This window comes from Labrus bergylta, chromosome 11 (assembly GCF_963930695.1).
Source record: "Labrus bergylta chromosome 11, fLabBer1.1, whole genome shotgun sequence".
Taxonomy (NCBI): domain Eukaryota; kingdom Metazoa; phylum Chordata; class Actinopteri; order Labriformes; family Labridae; genus Labrus; species Labrus bergylta.
In genome coordinates, this window is record NC_089205.1 from 1,050,243 (window position 1) to 1,062,073 (window position 11,831).

The 11,831-nt window shown below is 39.4% G+C and overlaps 1 protein-coding gene across 3 annotated transcripts in view; it reads left to right on the top strand.

Moving 5' to 3' along the window:
- Positions 1 to 11,704, top strand: part of ankrd13b (ankyrin repeat domain 13B) — a 42,784-nt gene extending 31,080 nt beyond the window's left edge. For all 3 annotated transcript variants that reach the window (XM_020644573.3, XM_020644574.3, XM_065960043.1), the window contains 6 exons: positions 133 to 269; positions 3,721 to 3,878; positions 4,109 to 4,297; positions 5,381 to 5,544; positions 8,447 to 8,523; positions 9,934 to 11,704. In XM_020644573.3, coding sequence (XP_020500229.1) covers positions 133 to 269; positions 3,721 to 3,878; positions 4,109 to 4,297; positions 5,381 to 5,544; positions 8,447 to 8,523; positions 9,934 to 10,135 — 927 coding nt within the window. In that variant the 3' untranslated portion in view covers positions 10,136 to 11,704. The remainder of the gene's footprint in view (positions 1 to 132; positions 270 to 3,720; positions 3,879 to 4,108; positions 4,298 to 5,380; positions 5,545 to 8,446; positions 8,524 to 9,933) is intronic.
- The last annotated feature ends 127 nt before the right edge of the window (positions 11,705 to 11,831 follow it).

Here is an 11,831-nt window from a genome sequence, read left to right on the forward strand (position 1 = left end):
ATTACAAACATTCATAACAAAACAAACACATTTTACATTTTTACAAAAAATATGGTGGCATTGATTAGCATTTTAAATAACAGCCACATGTTATAAAGCAGTTTTTAAAGATTCATTATTAACTGTCTGCAGGCCCTGGTAACCCAGATGTCCTGTCCTGCTGTGACCAATCCTGCAGCGCTGACAGCCGAGGAATACTTCAACCCCGGCATATTACCAACTCAGAGGGACATTGGCCACCCATGCCAGCTAACCACCAAGACCCAGAGGTGATTACAGTAAAAGAACAGGAAGCCATGCACACATTAATGTCACCCTTCAAACTCATTTCCAAGTGCAGAAACTCAAAGGAGGGAATCCTGCAGTGTCTCCTGAATATATTGAAGCGTTTGGTTTGGATATTACTGTTTTAATAACCCTATTTTTTAATATCCTGTTTCATTCCAGAAGCTGAAACCTTCTGACCAATCGTTTGTCCTTCATCCTTTAACTGTCAGTTGGCTTTTCCTTTTCAGGAGTCCATTTCATTGTTCTTTGTCACTTACATAGCAGAAAGAGGTTTCTGAGCAGAGAATTTTTATATTACTTTTACTCCTGCTATGAGGCAATGTACAACCGAATCCAGGCCCTGCTTTAAATAACATTAGTACTCCTGATGAATTCAGAGCCAGGACAGGCCTAGGATTAATTCATTTAAATATTAGGAGTCTGCTTCCAAAACTAGATGTTGTTAGAATCTGGATTCAGTCAACCAATGCAGACATCCTTATTTTATCAGAAACCTGGCTAAGTAAAGCAGTCTCTGACAAGGACATTGCTATCGATGGGTATAATGTCTTCCGATGTGATCGCCCTCGAAAAGGTGGAGGAGTGGCTATATATATGAAAAACAAATTTCATGTTACCCTGTTATCCTCACTCTCCATCACCAAACAATTTGAACTCCTTGCCCTGAAGCTTGATTTCTCCCATGGCCAATCTCTCACAATTATAGGTTGTTATAGACCTCCCTCTGCCTCCCCTGAAGCCCTAGCCTCTCTTGCATCTTGCGTGACCAGGTTTAATTCCAGTGAGCTTCTTTTGGTTGGTGATTTAAATCTTGACTGGTTGACTGCCTCGTCTGATAATCTAAAAGTTATCTGTGACTCACTAAATTTAACTCAATTGATCAGTTCCTCTACTCTGCCCAATACTAAAAACCCATCAAAATCTTCCTTACTTGACCTTATCTTAACAAACGCTCCCCACAAGTACACGGATACAGGTGTGTTTGCAAATGACCTGAGTTATCCTTGTACCATTGCAGCTACAAGAAACTCTTAAGCTTCCAAAGTCAAAGCCCAATATTATATGCAAAAGAGATGTTAAAAACTTTTGCATCTCAGCTTTTATGCACGATCTAGCTGCCTTTGAGTGGAGTAGAGTTGCTCTATTTGATGATGTAGAGCTGGCTCTGGAATACTTTCATGATGAATTCCGACGTATTGTCAATAAACGTGCTCCTTTTCGAAAATTTAGGGTAAAGGGCCGAAAAAAATACCTGGTTTTCCTCTGAAATTGGAAACCTCCTCAAAGAGAGAGACATTGCTTGGGCCAGGGCTCGGAAAACAAAGACAGAGGTAAACTGGCTCAGCTTTCGCCAGCTTAGAAATAAATGTACTTCCCTTATTAAGAGTGCTAAGTCTGACTTCTACTTAAATTAATCCATAAAAAATATAAATGACCCTAAAAAAATTTGGCAAGTCATAAAATCTTCTTCAAATCATGTGACAACTAATGACTTACCAAGTTCTTTAATTACTCAATCTGGTACACTGTCTGATAAGACAGACATACTAAATTGTTTTAATGATCATTTTATTTCTGCTGGATCCTTGTTTGAGTCACTAAACCCTGAACTGACAAATGCTGGTCTGGCTAGTTTTAACACACCCTTGACTCCGCAGGCTGTGAGTGGCCTTTGTCGGCCTTTGTTCTCCCCCTGTTAAAAGGGGGTGAACCCACAAATGTAAATAACTATAGACCAATTTCTAAATTGTGTATTTTAGCTAAATTGTTTGAGAGGATCATCAGTGACCAACTAAAGGAATTTTTAGAATCAAATAATATTTTATCTCCTCCAATCTGGCTTTAGAAAACAGCACAGCACTGTTACAACTGTGCTGAAGGTCCTAAATGATCTAATTGAAGCTCTGGACAGCAAAAAATATTGTGTCGCTCTTTTTATTGATCTTTTGAAAGCATTTGACACAGTAGACCACAACCTGCTGACTCAAGCCTTACATCACACTGGCTTATCTAAACATGCAGCTGCCTGGTTTGCCAACTATCTATCCAACAGAACACAATGTGTTCAGGTGGCTGGAACTACCTCTTCCTTTCTGGACATTACTAAAGGGGTGCCCCAAGGTTCAGTGCTGGGACCCATTTTATTTTCAATCTATGTAAACAATCTCTGTAATAACTTGTCAAATGCAATGTATCATTTTTATGCAGACGACACCATTATTTATTGCTGTTCAACCTCACTCACCCAGGCTTTTGAGTTTTTACAAGCTGCTTTTAATGTTATCCAGTCTCGTTTATATTAAACACAAATAAAACCAAGCTCATGGTTTTCCCTCATACAAAGATGCTACCACAGAACATTACAAATATTGTAACATCTAAAGGAAAACCTATAGAGCAGGTTTTAAACTACAAGTACTTGGGTTTTATCCTAGATCAGGAGCTTTCATTTAAAGCTCATATCAATAATCTGGTCACTAAACTTCGCATGAAGCTTGGGTTCTTTTTTAGAAATAGAACCTGCTTCTCTCTCAGGGTCAGAAAGAAATTAGTGTCAGCAGCCTTCTTGCCCATTCTTGATTATGGGGACCTGCTTTATTTGAGTGCGTCATCCAAATGTCTCAAGTCCTTGGACACTATTTTTGATTCGGCACTGAGATTTGTCACTGGCTGTAGTCATCTCACCCACCATTGTGAATTGTATTTGAAATCGAACTTGCCTTCTTTGAGTGCACGCAGATACGCACATTGGCTGACCCTAATTTCTAAGGCTCTTTTAGGCTTGATTCCTTTATATTTGTGTGCTTTATTATGGAGAACAAGCAGTTGCTATGCCCTGCGTTCTTGTACTACACTTGTTCTATCTGTTCCTCGGGTAAGGACTGAATTAGGAAAAAGAGCTTTCAGCTTTGCTGCCCCCTCAGCATGGAATACTCTACAGACTGAATTAAAACTCCCTGAACTTATTCCACTTGGAGCTTTCCGTTCTATCTTGAGGGACAGACAGCGTGTTTTTAAAATCTTAAATTGTTGTTTTATTGTTGTGTCACAGCTCCCACACTTTCTTTTTATTGAAAACACTATATTGTTAAGCTATACTGTCACTTAATTGTAACTTTTCTTTTGACATGTGCTACCGACCTCTTAGCCAGGTCACCCTTGTGAAAGGGATCCTGATCTCAATGGGTTCTTTATCTGGTTAAATAAAGGTTAAATATAAAAAATAATAATAATAATAATATATATATATATATATAACAGCTGTTTGTTGATGTTCACTCTAAGCTGATGTCATTCATATATTTGTATTCCTCTAGCCAAATAACTATATACATGAATGTTGCCTCCATGGCTTTAAAATACTACTAAGGTCTGATGTTTTTGGATAATATTCAGAATGTGTTTGTAACGTGTGTGGTCTCTTGTTTCCAGGTTTAAAGCCAAGCTCTGGTTGTGTGAGTCCCATCCTCTGTCTCTGGCAGAACAAGTGGTGCCCATCATCGATCTCATGGCCATCTCAAACGCCCTGTTCGCTAAGCTGCGTGACTTCATCACTCTGCGCTTGCCACCTGGCTTCCCTGTCAAGATTGGTGAGAGCAGAGATACAGTTAGTGAGATTGATAGAAGGAGGAAGGGAGGGAAGTTAAGGGGATGGTTGGCTTAAAGAAATGATGCAAGGTTTTACATTTAATAAAAAGATAAAAGATCAACTGAACAAAATAAAAATAGGGAGAAAGTGAGATAAAATGACATTTTTTATAAGAAAACAATGTATTCAAAAGGACACTCTTGGTTAACTGTTTCTTTTTATTGAATTCAGAGATCCCTCTCTACCACATCCTGAATGCTAGGATCACATTCAGTAACCTGAACGGCTGCGAGGAGGGGACAGGGGTCCGTGCTGACAATGACCCTGTGGTGGAGGGTGATGTACAGAGAGAGACTGTGAGGACAGAAACCCCTTCTCCAGGAAGTGACTCCTCCAGTGTGTCAAGCTCCAGCTCCACCAGTAAGAACATAACAGCATAGGACACATTCTTTTCTATCAAATTACAGTGTTGAGAATCATCTTGAAAATGGAGACTTTAACAAGTGATTTTCAACAGATATATAGTCCGAAGCTGATTCTGAATCTCACATATAGTGCTGACAGTAGTATCACACAGTCATAAGAAGGATTTATCACCTACTGTATGTTGATATGTTCTCTTTGTTCTGGTTTTGTCTTACTTTCATCATCCTATCACTTGATAAGTTTCATTTAAATTTGCAGCAATGCAGAGAGAAGACAACATTTACAATGTGAAGGTTACCAATTCTCAAATCCTGGATGTAATCCTTATCAGTCTTTGTTAATAGTAAATGTTAAAAAATACATGGCCTTGAGCAGGGGTCTCCAACAGGTAGCTTGGGGGCAGGTTGACCGACTGTGTTAAAAAAAAAAAATCTGACGACAGTTCATATATTTGGCCCATAAAAACAAGTGTAAAGCAGTATTGTTTTCTTGGACATTGATGTGAATTTTCAGCAACCATAGCTTACTATGTGGCACAAGAAGAAGTGTAAAATATTCATGTTTTTTTCTTGGACCTTGATGTGAAATTAAGATTATTGATAATTTCACAGAGTACAAACAGCTTCATTCAGCTGATGTGTGCTGTGTAAATACATGTGAGTGATTTGACTGATAAAGTTTTTGCTAAATGTTGAGAAATGAAGAGAAATCTCAAAGTAGCTCTCAGATAAAGAAAGGTTGGAGACCCCTGGCCTAGCGGTAATGTTGTGTGCCCCATGTGGGGAGGCTATGGTCCTCATTGCAGTGGCCGCGGGTTTGAATCCGGCCTCAACCCTTTGCTGCATGTCATCCCCTACTCTCCTCCTAACATTTCCTGTTTCTCTTCGGCTGTCCTATCCAGTAAAGGCTAGAATTCCCCATGAAAAAAAAATAAAAATACATGGACTAGTAGTTCAGTTGCAAAATATATTTCCAAATAATTGAAATAGTCCTAATCTGGATTGGTCTTCTTTTAACTCAAAGTGTTGTTTGACTTCCCATAATGCCATCTCTTGCCCTTTCCCTCATGTGCTGCAGTGTCATGTCGTGGAGGAGAGATTCCCCAATGTGTTTTTGAGCCCCCCCCTGGATACACCATGCTGGGTGGCAAACAGAGAGACAGCATGAGGGATGATGCAGAAGACCTTCTCCAATTTGCAATCCAGCAGAGTCTGCTGGAGGCCGGCTCCGAGTATGATCAGGTGGGCTTGTGTGAGGGGGGGGATGACAGAGTGACGGGCTGCACATGAACAGGCACCTTTTCAGCAGTTAGGGCTTTGGTGCCTGGCTAAAGAGCTTTTCTTAGGGAGTGAACAGGTACCTCCAATCCCAATTCCATACTCTGACTCTTCTGCCAGTTGAACTGGTGACCCTCTGGTCCCCACAGAGTGAGCTACTGCTATCCTCTATCTGGTCAAACAACTCCAAATGAGAACTTTTTCAAGATTTTTTGGATAAGCTCCGCCTCCTAAGTCTCTGTTGCTATGCCAGTCAGTCTGACTTTTCTCTCCAGACGCTTTCAGTTTGAATTTATAGCAGTTGCACATTAATCACTTGAAATCTTGCTAATTTTTCCAACTAAAGATGGAGACAAAGGGATGAAAAGCAGTCTGTTCACTTCTACCCAGTGACAATTCATTTGGCCTGCTAAACTGACAGTTATTGCTGCAGATATCATTTTAATCAGCTGAGCTAGTTGAGCTTATTTTAGTTCCTTGAATTAGGAAAGATTGCCGGCTCCTCCTCACCTTTTAATATTTCAAGCTTATTTAACGTTTCTAGGATATATGTAAGTTTGTAAAGGGGTCTACTCACAATGTATTTGGTGAGACACCCCCCCCCCCTCATATCTTGTCTGTTAGCATACAACTGAAATGTCTAAAGCTGCTGTATTTGTATGCACTTCAAAATGATAAAGAATTCAGAACCAAGTTTTAATAAGCATGTAAAGGCAACACAAGATAAAAGAATAGGAAGGTCTTGCTTTAGTGCATGTCCATAGGATCATGTGAGTGTATTCCTGGCCTACATTGTAAAACTGAACTCCCCCTCTTGGATTAATAACAGTATGTCTTCTTCACCTTCTTTATCAAACTAAAGCCAGGTCAGTAAATAACAAGATGACAGGATAGAGCGTCTACATTAAATTTGTAATGCATTCAGGGTTCTACTGTTGGTAAGAACTACCCAGAAACTGTGCTCCTAAAAATGTCTTAATAACATCTCAATCCCACATACTGGGATTGATTAAATGCTCCTTGTTTTCTGAAAAGTGATGGGAAGTTAAATTAGAGCAAACAGACACACAGATCAATCCATTCCTCACACTTCATTTTGTGTTGTTGTAAGTCCAAAGACTTGACTAGCTAGCCCTGCTAGGCTTTTATTGGATAATATCATTATAATATCACCTTTTATTTTGTTAAATCTTTTAACTCCTTTAACAGTAACTGCCCCAATTGAGATGTGAGAACCCCAGAGATCCTGCTGCTCAGCCTTCTTCCAAAAGTACAAAAAGGAAGTTTAAATGGGCCAGTGATAAAATCCATCTCCTCCACACAGTTTTCTTAGCTTTAATAGAAGAGGGGGATGTTGTAGAGGAATCAGCTGACCAGTTTTCATAACGTCCTGGTCCAATGTCCCAGCAGTGGGACATTGTCCTGACTAGTCGTGCAATCTCTTCATACAGTAGTGAAGCATTTGTTAATGGACTATACTGCTGATACTGTGCGATTAACAGCATCTACTAGAATGAGAAACAGGCTGTGGCTCAGTGGTGGAGTCGGTCATCTCTCAACCAGAAGGTTGGGGGTTCGTGCAGCCACATGTCCAATTTGTCTTTGGGCAAGACACTTAACCCCAAGATGTTCCAGCTGCTTTGTCAGCAGTGTATGAATGTGTAGCTGATACTTTACATAGCAGCCTGCCATCAGAGTAAGAATAAGTGTGAATGTGTGACCTGCTGTGTTAAAGCGCTTTGAGTAGTCAGAAGACTAGAAAAGTGCTTTACAAACTCAAATCCATCAGATTAGATTAGATTAGAAAATGGTATTGATCCCCTGCAGGGAAACTCATTTGTCACCTGGTCAGTTCATACACACAATTAAACAAACTAAAAATGTTCATTAAAATATCGGACTGCTGCAGGAACAGAGGAGCTCCTGAGCCATTCAGTGGAACATTGTGACATCACTAAAGAGTCCTTTAAAAACACCATGTAGAGGATCGCCTTCATAGATCCAAACAGTTTTAAGTTTGGTCCTCATTCTCTTATGAACAGTGATCTCAAGTGAGTCTAATGCCAATCACAGAGCCAGCTTTTTGAATCAGCTTATTGATCCTGTTTTTATCATCCACACAGATGCTGCCACTCCCCACCCCCCCACAGCATAAAAGCATAAAAGAGGAGACTAGCCAAGCCTCTCTGATAAAAACATAAAGAAGACTCTTGATCATTTCAAAAGATCTCAGCTCCCTAAAGAAGAAGAGTCTTGACTGTGCCTTCTTGAAAACATCATTTACCATTGACATAATTTTTCTAATCTTTTAAAACATATCAGAGGGTCGTGATATTTCACCATTGAAGTAAACTACCCAGTAGAAGAGAAGTCACTATGCAGACTTCCCCAACTGAGCCCCCAGCATACACCTGCTCCTGACTTATGCGTCCCTGAAAGTCCCTGAAACAAACAAACAGATCTCTGGAATACTCACAGAATGTCAGTGAGCGCTGAATGTTTCTAGTTCAACACATTATAAATATGGTACAGTGTACTATCCATGAAGATAAAACTAAAAACATTGAATGATTAAAGAAGGAAGATATGTAAGATGTACATTAAAAGTGTAATGCTACAAGGTGCTCATTCACTTCAATCACATCTTATCAGTAATAGGTGTATCAGTAGTAGTATTCATAATTTATAGTCAGATACATAATTCATTATAAAGCCAGCTGGATGTCCATGTGCTGTATGTGACATGAGCATACATGAACAGGTAAGAAACCTGCAGCGAGGACACATCTGTTAAATGAGATGCCATCGCTTCATCCGTTCATTATTCTGTTTTCCACACTCACACTTCCTGTGCAACTTTCTGTAGGTGACCATCTGGGAGGCACTGACCAATAGCAAACCAGGAACGATCCCTCTCTCCTGTGACCCGAGTCGCCTAGAGAGGTAAAAATCGATTTTTCTTTCTGTCATTTTCTTCCTCTTGCTCTGTAAATGACTAAATGTCATTCTTCTCCTTCCAATCACTTGTTGACAAGAGGAAGGCAGACTTGAATTGAAGAAAGTCATTTTTGGGAGGAGTGATTTTGTAGAGATGGTGAAAGGCACAGCATGTTGCATGATGGATTGAGATGAGGATGAGAAACAGAGAAGGTAGCACTCAAATGAACAGCAGTCAGACGAGGAACATAAAGATAAAAAGCATTTATTGTAATTCAAGATCAAATGACTTCTCCTACAGCATGCCTCTTTCTCTTTAGTAGAACAATGTGACAGTCAGTCGATGGTTTCTCTTCAACATCTTGCACCCTTCCATTTCTTTGATATCAAAAGTTTCTTTCACATCAGTCCAGACTCTCCCCTCCTGTCGACTGTGTTGTGAGAGAGAGAAAGAAAGACTCTTCATCTCTTACCTTTAGACAAAGTATTATTTTATGTCTTCCCTATGTGCAGATCTGTTGGCAGATACACAGACTGTAAATAAATTAAATCAAAATGAAACCAAGCATGTTAACTTATTGTACTTATTCAAATCCTAAAAGGGCTTGGAGTGTCTCTCGATCATGTAAGAGGTAAAAAAAACAAAAAACAAATGCAATCTTGTCTGATTTAAATTAAGTATTCTAAATATGTCATTGAGATTCCTAACTTCGTGAAATCCAAAGAAACTAAATAATCCATGGAGAAGGACAATGTGTTTGAGATGAAAACAGAATAGAATGTGGTAACCTTATTTTTTTGTCCAGTTATGTCATTTGATCTACTTTTAACATCCTGTGGAAAAATAGTTCTTTAGGATTGTTCACTTTTGAAATAATCTCTCATAAGTATATTGGGCTCTTTTACTGGACAATAGACTTTACAATCATTTCTTTATGTCAAGTCTGTGCACGTGTGTCTCTTTTTTAGACTGTTGTCAGCTATTTCTTTTTTTAATTGTATTTGTGTCTACTTTCTAATAAGCCATCAATAATGAGGCTACACATGAGAGTGAAGTCATTACAAAGATCACAGGTTCCTTATTAAGCTAAACTTCAATCTACAACTTACATTGAAGTCAGTAACAACAAGTTTTTTAACCCATGAAGTGTGGAGCTGGAAAATAAGTTTGTATATGACATGTTTGCAAGGATGGTCTCTTTACCAGAAGACAAACTATGTAGAAGTTTGAAACATGAACACAGGAAAAGTGAATTTTAACCCCTGGAAACCAAAACATGTTTTATAGCCTTGCTAAATGATTTTAAAACATTGATTATATAAAAAACTGTTTAGTGAAAATAATCCACTGCAACCCTGACTGAATTTACACCTGTGTTCTTCTTTTGTTAACCCCCCTCCCAATCCTCACCCAAGGACCCCCCAGCACAAGCCCTGTTCCCAATCCAACCTCTCCTCCACCCCTTCCAAGAAGAAGCCCACCAACTGCTGCTATGACGAGCAGCTTCGCATCGCCATGGAAATCTCAGCTCGGGAACAGGAAGAGGCGGAGCTTCAGCGGCGCCAAGAGGAAGCAGAGTTACAGCGTATCATTAAGCTGTCACTCATGGAGAAATGAGAGCTGAGGGGTTTGAAGGGTCTGGACCAAAGACGCATAGGAGAAAAGAGGCTACTCTTAACTTAAAGCACACTCACTAAGTGACTGGACATATTTAAATTATTTGATCCTTTCTCTCCTATCAGCTTAGCCAGACCCTCTCCATGAAGCCATACTGTGACGGGGCGGTCCCGGCTCAGACAGCCTGAGACACAAGTCTCCTCTCTCTTCTGCTACATGGTACTTTCTTGACCAGTGCCAGTTTACAAGCAACAATAAACCCAATACAACAAGTTCAATGGTGTGTGTGTGTGTGTGTGTGTGTTGTGTGTGTGTGTGTGTGTGTGTGTGTGTGTGTGTGTGTGTGTGTGTGTGTGTGTGTGTGTGTGTGTGTGTGTGTGTGTGTGTGTGTGTGTGTGTGTGTGTGTGTGTGTGTGTGTGTGTGTGTGTGTGTGTGTGTGTGTGTGTGTGTGTGTGTGTGTGTGTGTGTGTGTGTCAAAACCAGCTCTCCAAACAGGGGTCAAGAGGTCACCTTCTGTTCTGAAAATACACTAACAGAAATGCTTACCAAGTCCTGTTGCCATTGTATGTGTGGTTTCCATCATAACTCTGATTTAATTTAAATGAAAATGCAGGACCAGTTGTGTGCAGAATACTTCAAATCTTCTTGTCTGGCCTAGTTGAAGGTCAACAATCCATCTATGTTTCTAAGTTTTTCATGAAAAAAAAAAAAGGACTGGTACATTTTAAATTGATTTGCACAAAATCCAGATGTACTGTACTTAGCTTGTGGGTGGATCACATATATGACTGTTAATGGGTGTAGATGAGGAGTCTGAGCACAAGTGAACTCAGTTAACCTGACTTCAGGAGCACAGATATGAAGAAGACTTTGTGTAAACTTTATGTGAATGTGGCCTATACGTTACACAAACAATAAAGTGACATGATCATGTCAGTTAAGTAGAAATGTAAATGAAAGCTTTTCTGTATATTTGCTCACCTTACATGAGCAGATGATTTCTGTACTTATGTGGCGTCACGGTAGAATACTGTACAATATTTCAGCATGGTTTTCACAGTTTTGGGTTCATTTTTGTCCTCGAGCGTAGCCCAGAGACCTGCAGTATAAGAGCACGTCTCTGTGGGTGAATGTAACCTGGAAGATGAACTGTTAAGATGTTTGTTTTTGTTTTGTTGCACCATGATCATTTAGTTGGTACCCTAACATAAAATCAGCAAATTACAAAAAATATTGGGAGCTTTCATTTTATGGATTGAAAATATTATTAAAATACTGACTTCATAAAAATGAATGTTGCTGGGCTCAAAGCTCATATTTGTTTCAATGACTGAAAGGGACAACTTGTCTTTTCATTTTTTCTGTTTGCAAACAAATGTAAAAAATGAACCTTTTAATATCAGCACAAAATGAAAACTGTCTGTCCCCTCTGCACATCTTAATTAAGATCGCCTGATTGTTAAGATAAAAAACAAAACCTTTTTTACTTTTCATTTGTATTGCTGCAGAGATGTTTTCATGGTGTACACTAAGTGAGTTTAGAGTCAAATAAAAAAACGTCTTTTGAAGCGGCAATGTATGAGTAAGTTATTTTTCATAGTTATTTTTAAAACCAGTTTTACATGCAGGTTTCTGATTACTGAGCTCTGTGGCCTGCCAGACTGAGGGTAGGAGACAAAAGCAACTCATTTGTAT